Source organism: Phalangium opilio, unplaced genomic scaffold, assembly GCF_054372755.1.
Source record: "Phalangium opilio isolate 3A_F unplaced genomic scaffold, DU_Popi_V2 ptg000013l_1, whole genome shotgun sequence".
NCBI lineage: Eukaryota > Metazoa > Arthropoda > Arachnida > Opiliones > Phalangiidae > Phalangium > Phalangium opilio.
In genome coordinates, this window is record NW_028324148.1 from 9,827,647 (window position 1) to 9,851,475 (window position 23,829).

A 23,829-nucleotide genomic window follows, 5' to 3' on the forward strand; every position below is an offset into this window, starting at 1 on the left:
GTGGTGTCGTGAAAGAGAACTGCCTTAGACAGTATAAAATTTTTCGATCGTCATTGAAGGGAGAGTGAATGGGAGAGAATTGTGGTGAGGTGATATTTTTCGTTCGTGTATTTTAAAAGGAAGGAAATTATGATAGTTAGGTTAAGCCATATACCCTCCCTTAAAAGTTCCTCTTACCCGTCGACAATAAGAGTTTCACGCTCCCCTCTTTCAACATTCAAAGAAATCGAGAGAAATCTTGAAAGCAAAAGCAAGTATTTACTGACGTTCTTTTTAGAATGGTCTTAAGGCACCGGGATATTACAATTATTGGGTGTTTTACCGAATTCTTTCTCTTTCAAACTCTTCTGACCATAAGTTCATGTTAGAAATTTATAAGAAGCGATAAGTGTGCATCGGCATAAGTCAATGTTGTTAACTCATCGAGGGGATAATCACTAAAACTACCTGTTCTTCGATTCGCCGGAATATTACAATTACGGCATAAGTAAATTAATACGGGTAATAATTCTATCACCGTTTAGGGTAGGGCATCGAGGGGCTATTCACTCTGATTTTATGCACGGTAATTTATTTAAGCATTGTAAAAGATATCGCTATTCACTCATTAGAGTAAAGTATAGAGGGGTTATCCACTCATTAGGGTAGGGTATAGAGGGGCTATTCACTCGTACGATGTGGCTACTATTACGAGCCCTTGGGTCGCCTTGTTTTTCACATCTGCCTCAATATTACATAAGGGGTTGGCTCTCGCGGCGCGCGCTTGAAATTAAAGTTTCAAAATAGGCTTAGCTATAACATTGTGTCTAAGATTAGGCTTAAGCCTAAGTCTTAGTTCTTGTACTGTACACCTTTCACCTTTTGAGCGAAATTTTGAAGATTTTGTTTTTGAGGGGCAAAAATTTTGTTATGATATATCCAAAGCTCTATATGTATAAATTTTGAAGTTATTGGAAATAATTATTACGTACTAAGTAATAGACTTCTTTAATGGCGTGTTTAAATTTTTACGAATTTAAATTAGACTTGCCCTTTAAATTTATTGTGATAAAAAATAACACGCTAAGGATAGGAAAAATAGTACCACATAAACTTCAGAAAAGTTAAATTTTTCACAAATATTTTCACAAATTCACATATGAATTTTTGAATATACATATTCAATTTTGATTGATATTTCAAAATTCATAGTGTTTCACCTACCTGAAGGTAAAAAAATCTAGAAAAGTACTCCGGTCCCTAGAAAATTCAGTTTTAAACATCACAATATTATCATCATCATGCATACATACTGTTATATATATAAAGTTGTGTTTTACCTTTCTGCTAAAATCAATATGATTTCCGTAACATGGAGGAAACTTTAAGAAAAGAATGTTCAACACTTTACTTATTTAATTTTAATTGAACATCACGTACCTGTGGAGCGTATTCAATGAGGTTAATTCTGTTTCTACAAATATCCATGAACAAACGAGTTCTACCTCTCTTTAACTGCTGCGATATGCATCTTGTAAAAACTGCATTTTGCTAAAATAATTAATATAAATTTAATTAACTTTACAATTCTATAAAAATTAAAAAAGAAGAATCAGAAATACATCTCTTTCTTCTACTTGGAATCTTTATCAGGCAATTTTTCTAAGCCTTTGTGCTTGGATTAAGGAAAATTGATTTAGAACCACAAAACATTAACGTAGCTAGCGATCTATGCGCGCCGAACCCGAATGTAAGCAGGTTTTCCTTGCATTGTCTGAACGAGTAGAGTTGGTGTCGACATTTGTACCAAATATGTGAATAGCCATTGAAACGCGAAATAGGAACGGAAATTTTAACAAAGTTTTCAGCCCTTGTCCTTACCTTTAATCAGATATTAACAAGAGGTCAAGGGGTATTTATAGACTCCAAGTCGAAAAATCAATGTATTTCTGGTAGAATAACTAAAGGATGATTAAAAATGTTTCACCACAGGGCTAAAGCTGCTTCGAAAACAGTCTTTTATTGCTCCAAGGGTCCTGTGATTCTGTCCGTATAAACCTCCAAAATAAATAAAGTGTATTATAATCTTGAAGGAATGATAATATTTTTATTGACTTGCGGCATAACTTTCTGAATGTATCAGAAACAAGTTCAAAATTAAATTGTGATCGTGCGGTGATAACAAAAGTAAGCGCAAGTAAAATGAAAGTAATGGCTTTCATAGTTAAACCTGAAGACACGCGTCAGGACCTCTTCTACTCAAAATTAAACCTTGAATAAATTTAACCAAATTGATATTTCATTGGCGTGGGTATCAGACTCTTAACGTAGTATCATAAGTGAATCATATAACAGCTCCCTAGGGGGGTATCTAAGCCGACCAGAAACGTTTCTCGGTTTCCAGTTCCACAAAACATCCGGGCAACGCCGGATATCTCGGATAAGGTCTTATCTAGGTAAGTGTAGGCTTGCATTTTTGAACTAAAACTGTGTTAAAGATAATAAATAGAACAAGGAACAAGTGATCTATATTTTCGAATTTTAAAGCCCGACTTCCAGCGAAACTGATAACCGAGCATCGAGACTAACAATGGACGACTCTGCCGATTTTCGAATCCTTGCTGGAGCAAAGGTTGGAATGGCTCTAGCTACTGGTGCAGCGAACCATGGAAACCATTTATTTCATCCAGAATTTTTACTTTCCACATAGCACTGCTTTCAGTTTGCTAGAACTTTTCCAACATTTACCCCAGTGAGGCTTCGAATATCGGCACGGTCGGTCCATCGTTAGTCTAGATGCACGGTTTTCAGTTCGCTAGAACGCTTTTCGCTGGAAGCCGGTCTTTAAGAGAGATGAAAGGGTGTTTACAAACGAACAGAAATTACCATACTATATTACAGTTGTTATAGGAATTTTAAAGTTAAGTTGCTGTTTTTTTGGAAACTAACGGGTATCTGCTTCAAGAGATACCATATACTGCTTATTAATTTTATAATTTCATTATATGATATATTTAAACGTAATAAGAGATCCAATATAAATAATTTTTTACGCCAAAAAAGCGCGAAATTCGGAAATGAAACATTTTTCAAAATTGCTAAATATTGAATGAAATTGATTTTTATTGTGCATAAAAAAACTATACAAGTAGTTCACTAGATTATGCACAGTAGAGTGTTGAATACAATTACAGGATCGAGTGTGGAAATTTTACATTGCACGCGTTTTCACATATCCTGAATTTGAGGCATTTATAGATGGAGTAAAATCAATTATTTAGCCGCCAACTGAAGCCCGGCCTACAGACCGAAAAATAATTTTATTTAATAATAATTTTAATATTATTGATAATTCTTTTATCTATTATTAATACTTTCATTGATTGGTTTTTATTATTAATATTTTATGGATTAATTTTTATTGCTAATACTTTTATTTAAATCTTTCTACAAATTAATCCATAAAATAATAATAATAATAATGAAATGAAATGAAATGAAATACATTTTTATTGTGCATAAAAAAAGCTACATGAAGCTCACGAGATTATACACACTTGTCACAAAATCCATAATAGCTCAAATTTTATAATAGGTACGAATTGGTTGGTTTTATCGTTCTAAAAACATAGATTAATTATGTGCCGAAATTGTAAAATCCAATTAATTATTTAAATATTAAAGTATGATTGCTTTTAAGAGTTTTAAATCTGTACAGTATATGTCAAATTTCTCCTGAAAGAGATTACATGTCCTTTGCATAAGTAAGATAGGGTTGAGCTGAAACTTTGAGGGATAAAACGTAGTACACCTACGTAGATTGGAAGGGACAGTGAAAGCCAGTTTCGATAGTAAAATGGGTGAGCAGTAATCTCCACGTACTAATTTAGCCACAAATATCACATCGGACATTTTCCAGATGCTTTCTAATTTATGCAAACGCAAAGTGTCTAATAAGGAATCATAGGTATAGGCATGATTCTTCAGGAAAAATAAATACTGCACAAACTTCCTCTGTACACCCTCCATTTTATCACGTAAGTAGGCGCTACACCCGCTCCAGACACAACAACCATATAGCACACGAGAGCGAACGAGGCTCAAATACAGGATCCGAAAATGTTTTAGTGAACGAAGTTTGCGAGTAAGTTTTAATATCACAGCCAAGGTGCGACGATTGCGACTCACTGTGGTTGCAATGTGTTCTCTGAAATAAAGCTGCCTATCAAAAGTCACACCAAGATCTTTCATGACAGATTTCTGAGGTATAATCAAATTGTTTAATGTATATTTGGACCTGACCTCGCGACAAACACGTCTAGTAAACGTCATGTGAACCGATTTATCTGGATTAATGGGTATATTATTGTCTGCACACCACCGGCAGATGGCGTCAAGGTCGTGTTGCAACAGGATTGTATCGTTAGAGGAATTGACAATTTTGCATATTTTGAGATCATCGGCAAATTGATATAACTGTGTGTGCTTTATATCAAATTGTAAATCAAAGGCATAGATATTGAACAATTCAGGGCCGAGAGAGGAGCCTTGCGGTACCCCACACGTAACCCCGTAGGATGTTGATGTGATGGTCCCGTTGCATTTAACGACGTTGACGCGATCCGCAAGGTAATTGCCAAACCATCTGAGAACCGCACCGTCCATGCCAAGGTTGTGCAACTTTGATAATAATAGGTTGTGCGACACACGGTCGAATGCCTTAGCCAGGTCGAGGTATATAACGTCGACCTGACCCCGATTCTCGACCTGCGGCGCAACAAAATCCATAAAGGCGGTGTGATTTGTGGCTACACTCTTACCAGGTTGGAACCCATGCTGGCAGTCATTCGGGAAGTGCTGGAACCACTTTTGTAAATGAGCGTGCATAATTCTGTCGAACAATTTAGCGAAAACACACAAAAGGGAAATTGGTCGGTAGTTCGTCAAGTCATGTGCGGGCCCACTCTTATAGACAGGGACAATTACTGCTGATTTCCACAAATTGGGAAACACACCAAGGTCAAGGGACAGATTGAAAATGTGACACAGGATAGGCTGAAGTAGAGCAGCGCAACCCTTGATAATAAAGGTAGGGATACCATCTATACCGGTGGAGAATTTCAAGGGCAAGGAAGTGATAGCCGCGTATATTTCGGAAGAAAGTATATAATAATAATAATAATAATAATAATAATAATAATAATAATAATAATAATAATAATAATAATAATAATATATATATATACAGTATATTATTCATCTATCATAACCATATGTGTTCGTAAGCATTTATGTAAATTTTATTATCTAAGTCTGAAGAAATAAATATAATATATACAGGGTGTTCCAGAAATTTTGGTAGGACAAAAGTATAGAGAGTTCTATGGACGATTTTGAGTCGAAAATGTTCAGTGACATTTTTTCCTAAGGGTCACCGTTTTCAAGTTATTATTGGAGTGTTTTACGGATGACCCCTTAAAATTAATGAATAAACTGAGAGAAAATACTAGTGAAATTAATGAGTCAACCCTAAAACTCTAATCATTACTTGTAAACCGTGTCCCGCACAGCAAAATTTAAAATATGTTAGACTCAATATTTCAGAAAGCTGTTCGTTTATTTGTTTGATTGTTCCTTGGGCACAGTGACAACTTGTTACCAAATTTTACCAAACTGCTTGATTGATATGAAAAACACTAGGGGAAAGTTCATGAATTGATTTCGTTGCCTCAAAGTTGGGTCCGCGAACCCCTGCTCATTAAACATTACGTTTTCAAATAACCTGAAAATATAGACTGTTTAAAAAAATCACCTTGATTTTATTAATAATTTTTAGTATTTTTATTTTAACCTTTTTACAATAAATGTTTATCCAATGTATTATAATGATATATTTTAAAAAAAATTGGATGTCGCAGAATGGTACCAGCAGAACGATTCCAACTTCATCTATCTGAACAATTAATCCTCAGAGAATGGCAGATGTCGTTGTGCAGAAAGTCAAACCTTCCTATTTGCCTATGCTTTGAATACAGTTCTGTAGAACGGAAATATTATCATGTGCCACATATTTTTTAAATGAATTTGTGATGGGAATGTTTCTCTTTTAAAATGAGACAAGTTTCATTAAAATCCGTTAAGATTTCACCAAGATAACATAGGAATGTTTGAAATAATTTGAAAAGCCAGTTCACCAAATATCGAGTTTGATATTCAAAAATCGCGCGAATGTTTTTATCCACATCTGTTTCAATATTACATAAGAGGTTGCCTCTCGCGGCGCGCGCTTGAATTTAAAGTTTCAAACTAGGCTTAGCTGTTGTTTAATGTCACCTTTTCCCGCAATACTGTTATTTTACTTCATTTCTACCCTAAAAGAGGCGCACATCATACGGTAACGCGAAATTTTGAAGATTTTGTTTTAAGGGGACAGAATTTTGTTATTATATGTCCAAAGTTCTATAAGGTAAAATTTCCAACTTATTGAAAATAATTATTACGTACTAATAGACTTTTTAATGGCGTGTTTAAATTTTTACGATTTAAATAAGACTTGCCACTTAAGTCTAAGGGGATAAAAAATAACACGCTAAGCTTATATATATATATATATTAGCGACCATCTATCAGTTCTATTAAAATTGATATTTCAAGATCCATGTTTCACCTACCTGAATGATAAAAAATCTAGAAAGGTACTCCCATCCCTAGAAAATTTGGTTTTAAACATCTCAATATTATCATCATGCATAAATTGTTATATAGACAAAGTTGTGTTTTACCTTTTTGTTATAATCAATATGATTTCCGTAACATGGAATAAGCTTTAAGAAAATAATGCGCAACATTTATGAGGTTCTCTAATTATTTTATTTTTTAATTGAACGTCACATACCTGTGGAGCGTATCTAGTGATGTCAATTCTGTATTTACAAATATCCAGGATGAAACGAGTTCTAGTTTTCTTTAACCGCTGCCATATGCATCTTGTAGCAACTGCATTTTGCTAAAATATTTATTATAAATTTTATTATCTTTACAAGTACCAAAAATAAAAAAAATTAATGTTTAATCAGGAATCCATTTCTTCTCTACTTGAAATATTTTACAGGCCATTTTTCTGGGCCTTTCTGCTTGAATAAAAGGGGAGAAGCTGTAGAAACTGTCAACCCTGACGTCATGCACAATGCATTTTAACGTAGAAACCACGTGCCATTGACGTAGCTAACGATTTATGCGCGCCGAAGCGAATATAAACAAGTTCTCCTCGCATCGTCTGGTGTAACAAAGTTTTCAGCCCTTGTCCTTACTTTTAATCAGATATTAACGAGAGGTCAAGGGCTTTTTATAGATTCCAAGTCGAAAAATCAATGTATTCCTGGTAGAATAACTAAAGGATGATGAAAATTGTTTCACCAAAGGGCTGAAGCTGCTTCGAAAACAGTCTTTTATTGCTCCAAGGGTCCTGTGATTCTGTTCGTATAAACCTCCAAAATATATAAAAGTATATTATAACCTTGAAGGAATGATAATATTTTTATTAACTTACGGCATGACTTTCTGAATGTATCAGAAACATGATCGTAATTAAATTGTGATCGTGTAAAACGAAGTAGATGACCTTCATATTTAAATCTGAAGGTACGTATCAGGACCTCTTAAACCATGAAATAGATTTAACCACATTGATTTTTCATTGGCGTGGGCATCAGACGCTTATCCGTGAATTTCAAAACGTATATAAGTGTATCATATATCAGCTCCCTAGGGAGATGTAATATGATCCACTTGCGTTAGTATCTAAGCAGACCAGAAACTCTTCCCGGTTTCCAGTTCCACAAAATATCCAAGCAACGCTGGATCTTTTAGATAATGTCTTATCTAGGTAAGCGTTAGCTTGCATATTTGAATTAAAAATGTGTTAAAGATAATAAATAGAACAAGGAACAAGTGTACTATATTTTCGAATTTTAAAGGCCGACTTCCAGCGATAAGGATTCTAGCAAATTTAAAACCGAGACTAACAATGTACGACCCTACCGATTTTCGAATCCTTGCTGGAGAAAAAGTTGGAATGGTTCTAGCAACTGAAGGCCGTGCTATGTGGTTGTAGCGACCAGAAGAAAAACCATAGAAATCCTTTTAAAAATTTTTCCTCGCCAATTTTTGCTTTCCTCTGAAGGAAATTCTCTATTGTGTATCTTCAGTTCGATAGAATCACATTGCACTGCTTCCAGTTAACTAGAAGTTTTCTAACTTTTTACCCCAGTAACTTCAGTAAGGCTTCGAATATCGGCACGGTCGCTCCTTTGTTAGTCTCAGTGCTCGGTTTACAGCTCGCTAGAACGCGTTTCGCTGAAAGCCGGTCTTTAAGAGAGAGGAAAGGGTGTTTACAAACGTACAGATATTGCCATTAGTGGATCATATTACAGCTGTTATATGATATATTTATGATATTATGAATCCTCCTAGTCTGAAGGCTATGTACACCTAGGTTAAATTCTTCAAAAACCATGACCCAAACCCGTATTAACGACAACCTTACCTCAAAGCACTGTTAACAATACGATACTTCTCATTTTACTGTCAAATTAAACACGTTCTTAAATACAAAGAAAGCCAAAAATACGCGATAACCTGTCAGTAAAGCTGTCAATTGAAACTCGTTCTTCTCATACAAACTAAGGCAAAAATACAATGACACTTGTCAGTAACGCTAAGCTTTGTCGGTTTCATCAATGACAAGCGTGAAAAATAACTTCTTGTGGTGTGTCGGGTAGGAAAATCAATTAAAAACAGGTGCCTAATCGTTAACCGCGCAATTTAACATCTTTAGCGTGTATTCGGGCTTGTAGGGAATTTTATTGCCAAGTTATTTTGGCTGTTTTTTTGGAAACTAACAGATATCTGCTTCAAGAGATACCATATACTGCTTATTAATTTTATAATTTCATTGTATGAAATATTTAAACGTAATAAGAGATCCAATATGATTAATTTTTTTACACCAAAAAGCGCAAAATTCGGAAATGAAACATTTTTCAAAAATGCTAAATATTGTAATAACTATAATATAACCATACCATATCAAATTATTATTCAACAGTTTGATATATTAAATATGTGTACACTCAATAGAAATATCTGTTAAATATTATCTATTTATAAAACTTAAATAATTAGGATATCGCAATCATAAATAGCTCATTTAGGCGCACTTATTTTTCTTTAAAAGCCATCCCTTCCCACAGTTTTGTTATCTCATTTATCTCCGTATTTATACGGGATTATGGGGAAAAAGCTCGCTTCTTCTCATCACGCATAAAAATTTCGCCTTTTACTAAATTTTTCCGTGCGAAGGAGCGTTGAGAGCTACTTAATTCAATTTTTGAATTGCCCTTGCCCTGGTGGCGAGGGTTAGTAATAAACCAAAAATTAAACACACATAATACTTCTCTTAGATTGATTAAAGACGATCGAGCCCGGAAATGCCTGCATTTTCTAGGGTACGTGTTGCCCCTTTCCCTGAATTTGAGGCATTTATAAATGAAGTAAAATCAATCATTAAGTCGCCATCTTAGCCCCGCCCACAGACCGGAAAATAATACTTTTAATATTATTTACAATACTTTTATCTATTATTCCTTGATTCGTTTGTATTATCATAGAGACTAGAACCCCAAAGAGTGGCAGGTCCCCCGCTCTACAAGCGCAAATAATGATGTTGCTCATAAATTGGTACATGAGAGCTTCCGGCCCGTTTAATTTTGCTTAGCGGAAGTCGCCCTGTACCAGGAAAAACCGGTTTAATGGGCAACAAGTTGAGGCATTCCTGCCACTCCTTGGGGTTCTAGTCTCTATGGTATTATTAATATTATATAGATTAATTCTCATTGCTAATACTTTTAATGATTAATTTTTAGTGCTAATACTTTTATTTAAATCTTTCTACAATACATATATATATTATCAGAAGCCCATTAAATTTATATTTTTGGGCTATATCATAAGTTCATAACCATATGTGGTGGTAAGCATTTGGGCATAGAAGAATGGCACTAGAGAAACAATTTCCACTACAATTTTCTGCTTCAGCAAATAAACCTCAGACATTAATATGTTTTCCTCGAAGAATGGCAGTTGTCGTTGAGTCCGAAGTCTACCCTTGATATTTTCTGATGTTTTGAATACAATTCTGTAAGAAAAATATTATCATGTGCATTATATATTTCAAGGCAATTAGGGATATAGTTTTGAGATGTTGTCTGGAAGAGACTTTTGCGTTCTCTGTAAGATTTTTAAGGGTGGCTCAAACTTTCAATCCAATATATTTAACCAAAAGGATATATATTAGAACAAAGAATTTCGATCAAGTTCACGAAAGAGGGTCAGGTCATACGCGTGTCCCTAATTTCCTAACCCATATTAAGTGGGAATTTGGATTTAATTGTATTTTGCTCTTACTGACGGCGAAAACAGCAACATATAGTTATCGCCGTCCCCTGGGGTATAACAACCTAGTATTCGCGCGCCATAGTCCCAGTTCCCCTTTCAAATTACAGGGGGCAGGGCTATTTCGCCTCTCCTCAGTCGGAAAATACGTAATTTTCGTCATTCGCGTCGCGCTGACGTGAGTTTTCCGGAACCAATGAGATGCTGGTTGTAATTTAAAGGCGGGATTAACTCCGGACCTACGTTTGGACTGGAGATAAAGCTGGAAATGTGGCGAATTTACTTTCTCCCTAATAAACTAGATGTCACTTCTTGATATCATATTAAGTTTTTTGTTTAAAAATAAAACTTTTCACCAACCTTGGCTGTGATAAATCCTCTATAGTACTCGAACTCCTGGGAAATGGAAATTTTTATAACATTAAATGAAAACATGATGTTGTAATGATGAAATCGTAATATATTTGAAATTGTCTTATACCTTGGATTTATAATTAATGTTTTTTCCAAAACATTGAACAAACTTTAAAAAAATAATAGTATTCAATTAAGGTGGTTCTCCAATTATTTTAAACTTTGTCAATTGAACATCACTTACCAGCGAAGCGTATCCAGTGACGCTAATTTTGTTTCTACAAACATCCAGGAAAAAATTTGTTCTATTTTTTCTTAATTGTTTCCATAAGCATCTTGTAGTAACTTCATTTTGCTAAAATAATTTTTCTAAATTTTATTATCTAAGTCTGTAAAAATAAATCAAATATATACACGGTGTTCCAGAAAGGGTGGTAGGACCAAAGTATAGTGGGTTCTATGGACGATTTTGAGTCGAAAATGTTCAGTGACATTTTTTTTCCTAAGGGTCACCGTTTTCAAGTTATGATTGGAGTGTTTTACGGATGACCCCTTAAAATTAACGAAGAAACTGAGAGAAAATACTAGTGAAGTTAATGAGTCAACCCTAAAACTCAAATCATTACTTGTAAACCGTGTCCCACACAGCAAAATTTAAAATATTTTAAACTCGATATTTCGGCTCTGCCCCATTGGACCGAATCGCATTCGGCCGAAAAAAGTCCCAATCAACCGAAAAACCCGCACTTTTTGGCGGATTCGGTCCAATGGGACAGTCCCATTGGAGCGAAAACCCGCGCTTATCCGGGTTTCGGATTTGGTCCATTGGGACAAGAATGCATGCGCATATACACCCGATGGAACTAAAATGAATTTAATTACCAGGAGCGCAAATATTAGTGGAACATCAAAGTTTGTAAGAAACCAATAAAAACATAGCATTTTTTAAGAACCTATTATTTAAATAATACACAGCTTACAATAAACCTAACCAAACCAAACCAAACCAAACTAAACCAAACCTAACCTAACCTAACCAAACCAAACCAAACCTAACCTAACATAACATAACCAAACCTATAACCTATCAATAAACCAATTACAACCAAACCTTACCTAAATTGACTTTAAAAATGTTATAAAATATTCCACCTCAATTGAAAGCCGCCGTTGGGCTAGATTTTGAAATTCTAGCCAAACATTTTCTGTCGAATGCGATTCTGTCCAATGAGATTCGGTTGAATGGGAACCCCCGATATTTCAGAAAGTTGTTCTTTAATTTGTTTGATAATTGTCTGTTCCTTAGGCACAGTGACAAATTGTTACCAAATTTTACTAAACTGCTTGATTGATATCAAAAACACCAGGGGAAAGTTAAAGAATTGGTTTCGTTACCTCAAAGTTGGGTCCGCGAACCCATGCTCATTAAACATATTCTAGACTTCCGTAACACTATAGCTTTATAATTAACTCAAGTATGCTTCGTTTTAATGAATTTGAAAGATGTAAAAGATTAGCATACAGGTATTTCCTACGTATGGCCCCAAAAGCTAATGATGGCTTGTAAACGTCCCGGTTTTAACTCATTCAAAACGCCCGGAAACGCTGAGTATAGTTTATCTAGTGTAGAATAAGCTGAAATGAAAATTGTTTTACCAAAGAACTGAAGCTGCTTCGAACACACTCTTTCATTGCTCCAAGCACCCTGGGATTTCGTCTGTATATACCTGTATAAAAGTGTATTTAATCATAATGTTCTAAGACTGATTATAATTTTAAAAACTTACTGCATCCATTTCTGAACATATCAGAAACAAATTCAATTGTGAATTGTGAATTTGCGGTGTAAATTAAAGTAAACGCAATTAGAAAGGAGGTAGCGACTTTCATTGTGAAATCTGAAGACACTTATGAAGACTTTTACACAAAATTTTATTATGAAACATAAAATTGAAAATATTTATATTTGTTTATATAAGATGTTTTTTCGAGTGGGTAGTTGAGGCCTTTCCAAGAATTTCATGACGAGTATCTAAGTTTTTGAACATCCGTTGTCGGGAACCAAACGCAAATAGAAGTGACAAATAGTGAGAAAGTATCAGGCGACAAGTTATTCAAGTTGCCTCTGAAGTTTGAACCAACGAAAAACATATTTATCTGCGCACCACGAAAAGCTTTCATCCTCCCCAGCGCATCACTTTCTGCTATTACAATTTGCCTTTGCTTAAACTAAAGATAAACTAAAACAAAGACACTTCCTCTTTCTTAAAGTTATAAAACAAAATAGAGTGGTTCCTTGTTCTATAATTTATGGAAAACACATTTTTATAAATATTTAAAGATAATATTTAGAGATAATATTAACTAACCGCTTGAAACCGCGTACCCCGATTCCTTAACTTTAGAACTTCTTTGAAGAAAATATTTGTTTTAAAACTATTTTCCGATTTTTAAATAAATTTTTCTGGTCAATCAGTGACCATTCCGTAAACGTGTGTACGCAGCTGCATTCCCTAAGGGTTTCAAAAGTTTCTTGCTAGTGTTAAAATAGTGATGAATCTAGCGCCATTGCCACTGTTGTCTTTTCAACAACTAAGAATCACATTGTTCAGAGGTAAAGTGTACATCACAACCTTTGGAGCATTTCAAGGGGATTGAGCTAAAATAATAATTTAGGCATATTTTAAATGTATTAAAATAATAAGTTTGAGTCCGATAAAGTGCGAATAAAAAAATTCTCTTCATTGGATCAGTGGAAAGCAGGCGCCGCGCGTAAAGATAGGCCTGGAATAGTTTTTCGACACGCAGTGACGCTGATGCCAGTCAACTCTACTCCTCGGTTATTGAAGCATTTAGTGGGATATCTTTAAACTAAACCACAGAAGAGACTTGCTTTAAAATGGCGGCTGGAAAACTAATAAAAATGTCTCGATGGGCTGACGGCCAAATGCTGGGTGCCTTTGCTCATAGTATATTTACACCAAAAACGGGTTTATGTACTAAGAACGTCGGATCAAAGCGTCAGCCTCTGATAGTCCAGTCTGGGAAATAAGGATATTTAACTAGTCCTTGGGACCAGTGACCCGCCTAGCGTCCTAAATAATAAACTGGTCTCCGGAGTGGTTCCAGCCATTGTTTGCCTTTAGATTTGCAATTAAGAAACTGGTCCCGAGGACCAGTAACCCCCACTTTTTTAATTAAAAAACTAGTCCAAGCAATTAATAAACTGGTTTTGGACTAGACGAAGTTTCCCAGACTGTCTGGTACCATCTTCATTGAGAAACTTCGTCTGCTTATATTTTGGCTCCACCCACAAACATTTTATATAGCGACTTCTAGTGTACAAAAATGTCATTCTTATCTCTATTTACCAGGTTAAATATTTTTTTTCGGAAATTGCGCCACTGATAAAAAGCAAAGTGGACAACAATTAATGCGATATAACTCCCGATTTGGAGGACTTAAGTTAAGAAGAATTTTAAAGATAAAAATATATTTAATTGTTGTTTCTTTAAGTATCTCTTTTTTTCTTGCTTTGTACTAAAATTATTATTTTAGTACTATTATAACTTATCAGTTTTTACTTGCCTTATAAGGTATCGGTCTTTAAAACCCAGAATATAAGAGAATTAGGCCGATAGATGGCGAACGGGAGCTTTGAAATTAAAAACCACTCCCATCGAAACATTGAATTTAGACGGGGATGGTAGGGAATTTTCAACATTCTTCTAACATAAATCCGTTTTTGTTTACACATAAAAGCTTTAACACGCATTTGCGAAAGGAAATATTTTCTTTCTATTTTCGATTCGAATGATATTATCAAAAAATATCTGAAAATTATTTATTTTGTTACCAGCCTTCGTTATACGCACTTCATAATTCCGATTCCCAAACATGCAAGATTGCATTTTAAATAGAAATAATTTTTTTTATAAAATATGTATAAAGAAGCGAACTGTTTTTATTACTTTAAATGACTTTATTTCTTTGTATTATACAAATATTTGATAGAAAATTCACAAAATAGTAAATGTTGTAATTTTATACAGTTTTCCTTAACATTTTGCCTGGAGTGATAAATAAAGTTTATTTATTTAACTTAAAATTACACCATACTTTCCTTAAATAATATTCCATGGTTGCAATGGTGAAAATGTAACAAAATCAATTTCTATCAACTTCCCTTTTTGAAATTTTGCCATCGTTATCTAAATCCATTCGTCTAAACTCGCTTTGAACATAACTAACGTTACTTGCAATATTGGGTTGATGTTTTTTCGTGTACTTAAAAACTTCTTCGTAATCCAACGCTCCGTCGTTATTCAAGTCTATTTCCGAGATAATTTTATCAATGTTTTTCATATTTTCAATTTCGTTAAAACTTGTTGAAGTGATATCAGAACTTCGAATACTTCTGGCATTTCTCGATTCGTCTTGCGGGTTGACGCATAAGCAATTTTCGCAGCCCACTCCTGTTCGACAGTCACCATTGCATTGGCATCCTATTAAATCACACTCGCCTTTGGAACAAAAGGGTGTTCTTTCCGTACAGTCATTGCAAAAACCGCTAATTACTTTTTCACACCCGAGATCATGGCAAGGGGCAGGGCAACATTTATTTTGAACTAACTGACTTTTTAAAAGCAACAAAGCGCTTAGGAGTGTAGCTCGGAAAAACATGATATAGAGATAGTTCCTCGAACAAATCTGACAAATATATTTTGGCCAGATTTAATTTTAAATTTTTCTATTTCCTTCTTGGAAGTACCGATTGCGCCCCTCAACGGAAGGAAGTCTGAATTTTTAAGTTTAAAGTTTTTTCTCCTCTATGCGTTGAGTCATTAATGCTAGGAACTGCGAACGACAGTGTTAGTCACTAAATATTCAGTAACCAATCCTTGTTATCGCAAAATCTCTCTAAAATGTATGTGACCTTTAATGTCATTATTACTGGCTAGTGTCCGAAGTACGGGGTCAGGATGCGAGTAGTCAGGGTTTGTTTGTTTAGAGATTCATCAGGGAAGTAAGTGTGGTTTTGATCAGGTGTCAGGTGGTTATGGGAGTACTTGGAGGATAAGACGGCAACTTGCGACCCCGCATTGCATTCATTTTCCGGTAGGCTTAGGACAGGTTTAGATTAGGTTGTGAATGTTTAGGCCCGACCTAGCTGAACTGAACCAAACCTAACCTCACCTCACCGGGCCTAACTGAACCGAACCAACCGAAACTATCCTAATCTCACAGTTCTAACATAAAATTTTGACCATCGTAATTTTTTGGTTTTAAGAAGTATGTATTTTCACAAAAGAAATATTCTATTCAGCCAATTGACGCTCTGTTGGTTTCATTGCCACCCAATATTGAATTCTCCCAATCGACGTCACCCAAATGTCATTCACACAATGGTCGTGCTGCCCGTATAGCATACGGGATGTTCCGTTGAAAGACAACAAGGTGCTCAAAGACCAAATTCTTTTTTAATTCCAACTTTTGAAAAGGGTCACCTGTGTTGTAACCAATATGATAATATTTATTTAGAAGAGTCGTAAAAAATTGGCAAAACATATGAATGAAATATCATTTTAATATATTGAATTATAATTTAATTGATGTGATTAGAATTACACAAAATAAGCAAGACTTAATCCATTATAATCAGGATTTATAAACGACCAATCATTTCGTCATTAACTTTTGATACCTCAGATCCTCTTTGAAGCTTAAGGTCTATGTTTAAGAAACTTTCTTACATTCTGTGGAATCCTGAAAAGGAATGTAAGATTTTAACTAAAAGTTAATTGGTATAGATAGTTTTCAGACATGGAGAATTCATACCATTTACACCAGGAGGCCGGGCTACCTGGAGGACATAAACCCGTCTGCTTTCGTCCTCCAGGTAGCCTGGCCTCCTTGTGTTTGAATCCTCCATGTGTGAAAACTATCTATTAAGTTGATCCAATAGGAAATGGCCAAAGATGGCTCCCCTCCGTTTCCGCCAATATGGCGGCGAACTTAATAAAGTAGAGGGCTAGTTAGGGAATTTACCTGATTGATTAAGGGTGAATTTCCACACCTAGCCCTTTCCCTAATGCTAAATTTCTTTAACTTTGTTTGCAACTCAATTACCTTTGTTATTTTGGCGGGATCTGGATAACGTCCGTAGCTTCTAGCGACACACTCTATCAACTGAAATAATCAATACAGCTGAATACGTTAAATAAGCTAAAAGTGCTTTCTTAAAATGTAGCCCAAAATTCAGGGAATTTGAGAAGTAACGTTTTGAACGGTAAACACATGCTGCTTTCTCCTCTAGAAGCATGGGGCCACGGAAAATTTTATTAAAAATTAGGAGGAAGATATTCAAAAGTGGTATGTTAAAATTCAAATCATTGCAAATGTGTGCCACCATTGTTATAAGAAAGGGAAAGAACACTGATTTCAAACCGCATGATGCTTCTGAAGTAGAACTTGCTCCTCAATGGAGGTAATAATTTGCTTTTGTGAAATACTTCGCATAAAACATAAAATGTACCTACCATTTGAGAACTCTGTTTATCTGGGCTGCTCAAACTGCGGCAGATGGCTTTAATGTCTTTTTTATCGGTGCCAGATAAAAGATTTTTGCAATTTCCTCTTGTAATGCTTTGCTTTCTAAAGCCTGCCAAAAACATGAAAAGTAAAACAATTGTGAAAATTAATTCCGAAATATTAACGTTCGCCTTTACACCTTTCCAGTTAAAATATCAACTTTCTTTTATTAAAAACCCTTTCTTTTTGAAATCACGAACATCAACATATTGTGTACAACGAACTGCGCTTTTAATTTTTTATTTGATTGCGTTGAAAACTATGTATGCGAATTTTCCATCTGAAATCACATTTCATATAACTTACCGAAACGTAAAAGGCATTGTTAGTTTGTTGAAAGCAATTCTCAGCCTGTTGTATTTGATCATCAGAAGCAAAACTACCTGTAAAATTATATAATAAAATTTGAAACGACCCATAGAAAGCTAAGATCACAGGATAATGGAAAGTAACGCCTTGAATTTCAGAGATCCAATATTGTCCTTCGGTTGAATTAACAAAATGAGAATTTTAGTACATACTGCATCCGTATACCCTGAACAACATAATGGTCTTTTTATCGTTTTCGACATTAAAAATGCCGGCTTGAACATTTTCAAAATATGTCAATATGGAAACTGAAACAAGAAAATATTTCAAAAACATTTTGTTTAAATTTTACAATACAACTTAATCGAACTCTATCTGAACGCAAATTCTAAGGAAATAAGTTCGCCTAATAGCTAGCAAGATGTTTAAATACGCTGTTCTGATGTTTCTAGTATGTATATCAAATTGAGATGAGATATTTCTTAAATGTTTCTCTGAATTTCGTTACGAGTGGAGTTGAAAGAGCCCTTAGATATTTGGAAATAGGTCGATGCCCATATTCTTCAGATATTAATTTTGTAAGTTGTCAGAATTATCTAACCAATTCAAACTTAATAGCATTTCCATTTTAAGGAGCTGGTGAAATACCGATTGCAAATAGATACCGGCAATTTTATATTTTGCCTTAATTTGTTTGTTGCTTTACAAGCAATTAATGGATGGGTCTAATTTAAGGGTTGGAAATAGTCTTTGAAATTCAAGAGTTATTCTAGAGGGCCGGTAGGCCCTTCTAGATAAGATCCCACACCCTCCCGTAATGTTAAATGAAAATTCACAGATTTTCGCCGATTTTCCCATAGGAATAACATGGGGTTTTTGGTGCTCCTGTACATCGAATCATTTAAAACCTAAAGCGAAGTTACGTTTCGGAATACTTTCAAATTAACAAGTAACTATTCAAGGTGTGCCTTTTTCAAGTTTCATCAAAATTAATTAAGTCTAAGTATGTTAATTTAATTAAAAATATAAGTACCTCAAAAGATTATTCTACAGCAGACGACGCTAATTGTTCATTACTCTACAGTAGACGACGCTAATTTGCCATTTCACCGCCTTGAAACTTTAACTTGATATTTTTCAATAAATATAACATTATATTTATTAAACATTTCTCTGGCGGGTCTATTTTTCGTTTAATTATGTGTCTTGGTTGAAATTCTATACTTAAGATACCTTTTTAATTTATATTTTAGATGTTAGTTTCGACCAAGGCTTAAGTTGCCTTACTTAGGCCATGGATTTATAATAGAAGCTTACGCTTCATGGATATTTCACTGTAGCCTTCAGTAAGGCATAAGGATAGATGGATCAGTGTTGGAAATAAGGATTTTTTTAAAACTGGACCTGTGGCCTAGGTATTTTAATTAAAATAACTGGCCACGGTGCCACTCGCTGTAAACGTACAAGGGCAGTGAACGCAATGTCATGGATAATTGTAATCGTAGAGTGGACTGTAAAAGATACGGATTTGATAGTTTAAAAATCGTGGCAGGATGTTGGTTTTGAAGTTGACTATTAAGCTCGGGTTCTAAAACGAATTGTGAGCCGTATCTTATAAGAATTAGTAGAAGTGTAGAACCATTTTTAACCTCGTCCTAGAAGTGAAAAATTTCGCATTTCAGGCAAAAAATTATTTTATAATAGATTAATACAAATGCAGACTGAAGGAACAGATATTATATAAAAAAGGACTTGGTTTGCCCAAGCCTCAAAAACAAAACGATAAGAGTTTTTTCCAGTTGACTGAAGCGCGGATATTTTATTTTTCTATATAATTTTAAAGACAATCCGTATTTTACTACTCTTTAGAATTTAATTCAATCTCCTGATTTTACTGCTAATGGATTTATTTCCTATAAATTAATTGAAATAAAAAATTACTTACCTCAGATTTTTCTTCAATTCCATTTTCGTAAAATTTTATCATGAAAAATCTGAGATAAGTAATTTTTTATTTCAATTAATTTATAGGAAATAAATCCATTACCAGTAAAATCAGGAGATTGAATTAAATTCTAAAGAGTAGTAAAATACGGATTGTCTTTAAAATTATATAGAAAAATAAAATATCCGCGCTTCAGTCAACTGGAAAAAACTCTTATCGTTTTGTTTTTGAGGCTTGGGCAAACCAAGTCCTTTTTTATATAATATTAGAATAGTCCCGTTGTGCGTTTTGTCATATAAAATGTTGAAGTGCTGATTTTATGATATCATTACACCATTTTCAAAAGTCGGGGATACAATAGAGTCTGGTGTTAAATTATAAAAATATCCTTAAAACGTTCAGATTGAGTAAAAACATGGTAAATTAATTTTTATTTTGATATATTGAATCACAATTTAATATAAGCAGTTAGAATTATACAAAGTAATCAAGAATCAGGATTTATAAACGACCAATCGTTTAAACTTTGACAGCTCAGATCATCGTAGAAGCTCAAGAAACTTTCTTGCATTCAGTAGCATCCTGAATATAGTTATTAGAATTTAGTTGGACATTCACTTAATAATAAGTGATACGGTATTCAAATGATGCAATTAATTTAATTATGTTTGCAATTTACCATTGTTATTTTATCGGGATCAGGATAACTTCCGAAGTTCCTGGCGGCACAACCCATTAACTGAAATTGTAATTAAATAGAACTGATGATAAATAAGTTATGAAATTATTTTCGTATAAGAATTAATTTCAGATAATTGTAAAGGAGGTACTATGAACGGCATACTGTCCGTATTCTTCGTTCTTCATCTTAAGAAGTATGAAGTTATACACAATATTTTATTACGTCACATGGCGCGCTTAAATGGGGGAGGCTTTCTGCTAATACAATATTTCGATGAATTTTAGAGGGTTTGGCTGATGGTAAAACTTTGCCTTCCATCTCGCTTTTTGGCGCCTGCGCTGTAGGCGTTTTGGATGCTGAGAGTGCGCAGAGAAGCTAGGCAATGGATTAGCCCCCTTGTATGTCCCGATACTGAAGGTTTCCTACCCTATTTTTTGTCTATTGAACAAAGCTGACATATTCAAGTTCAAATTGTGTGCCTCGTTACATTGAGGGTAGTAAACTTACAGAAATTTACTATTTGAGAAATATTTCAAATTCAAACATACGATGTACCTTTTGGGAACGCTGGTCATTTGAATTGCTTAAACTGCGGCAAAAGGCGATAATGTCTCTCCTGTTGTTGTAGGAAAGAAATTTCTTGCAATTGCCAGTTGTAATGCTTCTTAAAATCTGCCGAAATTGCAATTTGTAAAAAATATGAATAGTAAAACATTTGTTAAACTGCATTCCATCATAAACATTTGCATATACGCCTATTTCCCACTTGACCGAAAACCCGACGGAAACACTACTTAAATACCTCTGTGGCAAAACATCTTCCGTAGAACGCGACCGAAACAGCTTTCGGTCGGACAGAATTGGTGTTCTATTTTTGACGCAGAGGACGACGACGTAAAATTATTTTCATAACCAATCAAAATTCGTTTCGGGATGAAGCTTCTGTTGACGTCATAATAGTCGAGTTTTTTGTCGCCGCTTTGAGATTTTTATTTAACTTGCCAGTCGCCATTGCTACATTTGCACGTTATGAACTTTTGAGTCTGAATTCTCTAATCGGATTTGATCGAGAGTCGCTATTGCCGTGATTGTATGAAATAAACCTTTGATTTGAATCTCTGACCTTAATTTGGTAGAAGTAAGCTCTCTAATTAGGATACCATCAAGGGAAAATCAAAGGCCAAGGCTTAAGTTCTTCTGGCTTTCTGTCGGAATTCGGTCGTATGTGTGAACCGAACCAAAATCTTGCCACCGAAGGGCTGCGTAAAACTCAATTTTTTGCCGCAGCGCTAAAGTTTTTGGTCGTCATTTTCGGTCAAGTGGGAACCTAGCTTATCTTGTTGAAATATTAAAGATATCCTTTTTTAAAATACCGCTCTTTTGAAATTTTTATAGATAACCAGTGTACAACTGACAATACGTTTTTATTTATTACTGGGCTTGTCAACTCTTTTATAGTTGATGATATCGAAAACCACGTGTCAATTTTCTTTTCGAAATATCATTCTATAAAACTTACCGAAACGTAAAATGCATTGTTGACCTGTTGCAAGCATTTCCTACCTTGATGTATTTGGGCATCAGATGCACCCCTACCTGTAAAATCTAATAATCGGGTGAGAAATGTGCACTATAAAATTTAATAATCCAGTTTAAATTTAACACAATTAAAATTTAACTATACCATGTAAAAAACATACTGTAAAATTTATGATATAATGTACAATCTTCACTGTAATATTATATGATACAATGTGCTATGTATAATGTTCACTGTGAAATTTAATGGTTCAATGTTAAATGTACAGTGAAAAATTAAATGATTCTGGGAAAATTGTACAATGGAAAATTAGAACCATGGCGTAATTCTAAGTGTAGCATACAGTTTTATAACCTGTCACAAAGATAACAACAAGCTTCAAGGGACTAGCTCTCGGCATAAGCTATAACAGTTGTTCTAGTTTATACGTCTCATTATGTTACTACACAATAGGATGAGGACATATCAAAACACAATTGAGCTCGCCCACGAACAGGGAAAAACTTCTAAAAACCGTAAAAACGCTCCCAATGGTGGTGAATAATGGTAATGAGCTTGGCCCGATGGGGGAAGAAATTTAGAAACTAACGACCCGAGAGATTTTGATATACCGCTTCACGTCTACTATTCACTATAATTAAAAATGTTTAGGAATAAATCGAGCCGTAGAAAAGGAACGATAAGGTGAAATTTTATAATGGTACAGCAGTTCTGAGCGGCAGAGTTAGTTAGCGTGGGGTTCAAATTTGGCTTTCTGTGCAGTAAATACATTCGGACTGGCTTTTGGGCTGTACAATTTTTTTAAGCGGATTATCTGACACACAATACCCTTAGCTATATGATAGGAAATTAGTGCCTTGGAGTTAACCATTACCTTGTGGTTTTTTTCCTGTAGTAATAATATTCATATTTTGCTAGTAACGCGTGAAGTTGATTTAACAAAATATAAACGTTAATACATACTGCATCCGTACGTCTTGAACAACAATACAGTCTTTTTATCGTTTTCGACATTGAAAATGCCGGCTTGAACAAATTGAAAATATACTAAAAGAAGAAAATATTTCGGAAGCATTTTAAAATTTTTCCTATACAACTTTTTGGAAGTCTATCTGAAAAAAATTTGTACAATAAGCTCGGCTAGTAGTTAGCAGGATATTTAAATATCTTGTACGAAAGGTTCTAGTATGTATATCAAGTTAAACTGAAATGAGATATTTCAGCAATATTTCTTTGAATTTCCTCACACAATTTTATATTTCAACAAGTGGAATTGGAAAAATGCATAAGCCCCGTTTACACAGACACTTTGAAACCTTTTTGAACATTTTTGGAAAAGCCTACCTCACTTTAAAAGATACTATTTTATTTTATCGTATATGTTTGCTATGACTATCAGCGAAATATATAACGGTCTCAAAATATTTAGTGTAAATGCGGCTTTAGATCTAGATGTGTTTGGAAATATGTCGATTCCCATATATTCTTCGGATCTTAGTTTTATCAGCTATCGGAATTTTGGAACCAATTGAAACTTGTAAATTTTACATTGCCCTGCAAAATTTTCCAATTGAAAATAGATACTGGTAATATCAGTATGTAGCTTATTATATAGAGAGTTACTTTCAGTCAATTATCTTCTTTAAGTACCCATCTGTACTTATTTATCTGTATATATATTTATCTATATATATATATATACAGGGTGTTTGTGAAAAGTCCATCAATAATGAAAGGGCGTATTTATTGGGCCATTTTGAGTCGAAAATGTTCTATGACATTTTGCCGTCCGAGCCACGGTTTTCGAGTTATGATTTGAATATTTTAGGGATGACCCCTTCATTAAATTAGCGCTGTCTTTCAATTTCTTAATTAAATTTAAGGGGTCATCCGTAAATTACTCCAATCATAACTTGAAAACAGTGGCCCGAACGGAAAAATGTCATAGAACATTTTCGACTCAAAATGGCCCAATAA

The 23,829-nt window shown here is 34.4% G+C and overlaps 2 protein-coding genes, 3 long non-coding RNA genes and 1 other non-coding gene across 8 annotated transcripts; 1 reads left to right on the forward strand and 5 right to left on the reverse strand.

Moving 5' to 3' along the window:
* Nucleotides 1-6,880: 6,880 nt before the first annotated feature.
* Nucleotides 6,881-7,576, reverse strand: LOC149708934 (uncharacterized). Its single transcript, XR_016380043.1, has 3 exons — nt 7,529-7,576; nt 7,396-7,466; nt 6,881-6,985 (listed from the first exon to the last, which is right to left on the reverse strand). It is a non-coding gene; the product is annotated as an uncharacterized LOC149708934 (long non-coding RNA).
* Nucleotides 7,577-9,275: 1,699 nt separating this feature from the next.
* LOC149708935 (U5 spliceosomal RNA) lies at nt 9,276-9,393 on the forward strand. The gene has a single exon (XR_016381397.1). It is a non-coding gene; the product is annotated as a U5 spliceosomal RNA (small nuclear RNA).
* Nucleotides 9,394-9,882: 489 nt separating this feature from the next.
* On the reverse strand, nt 9,883-10,956 carry LOC149708936 (uncharacterized). Its single transcript, XR_016380045.1, has 3 exons — nt 10,913-10,956; nt 10,792-10,827; nt 9,883-10,174 (listed from the first exon to the last, which is right to left on the reverse strand). It is a non-coding gene; the product is annotated as an uncharacterized LOC149708936 (long non-coding RNA).
* A 75-nt stretch (nt 10,957-11,031) lies between these two features.
* LOC149708937 (uncharacterized) lies at nt 11,032-14,570 on the reverse strand. Its single transcript, XR_016380046.1, has 3 exons — nt 12,573-14,570; nt 12,442-12,512; nt 11,032-11,140 (listed from the first exon to the last, which is right to left on the reverse strand). It is a non-coding gene; the product is annotated as an uncharacterized LOC149708937 (long non-coding RNA).
* A 176-nt stretch (nt 14,571-14,746) lies between these two features.
* On the reverse strand, nt 14,747-18,150 carry LOC149708938 (uncharacterized). 3 transcript variants are annotated; one of them, XM_089864384.1, is made up of 5 exons: nt 17,898-18,150; nt 17,683-17,759; nt 17,325-17,446; nt 16,834-16,974; nt 14,747-16,551 (listed from the first exon to the last, which is right to left on the reverse strand). In XM_089864384.1, the coding sequence occupies exon 5, from the start codon at nt 15,466-15,468 to the stop codon at nt 14,953-14,955; it is 516 nt and encodes a 171-aa protein (XP_089720510.1). In that variant the 5' UTR covers nt 15,469-16,551; nt 16,834-16,974; nt 17,325-17,446; nt 17,683-17,759; nt 17,898-18,150; the 3' UTR covers nt 14,747-14,952. The 3 variants fall into 3 exon arrangements, with proteins under 3 accessions (XP_089720510.1, XP_089720509.1, XP_089720511.1); XM_089864383.1 differs by having other exon boundaries at nt 16,915-16,974; nt 17,898-18,147; XM_089864385.1 differs by having other exon boundaries at nt 16,353-16,551; nt 16,915-16,974; nt 17,898-18,127.
* Nucleotides 18,151-20,033: 1,883 nt separating this feature from the next.
* On the reverse strand, nt 20,034-23,029 carry LOC149708939 (uncharacterized). Its single transcript, XM_089864386.1, has 5 exons — nt 22,816-23,029; nt 21,832-21,908; nt 20,868-20,984; nt 20,310-20,369; nt 20,034-20,212 (listed from the first exon to the last, which is right to left on the reverse strand). Exons 1-5 carry the CDS (start codon nt 22,925-22,927, stop codon nt 20,183-20,185), a joined length of 396 nt encoding a protein of 131 aa, XP_089720512.1. The 5' UTR covers nt 22,928-23,029; the 3' UTR covers nt 20,034-20,182.
* Between the last annotated feature and the right edge of the window lie 800 nt (nt 23,030-23,829).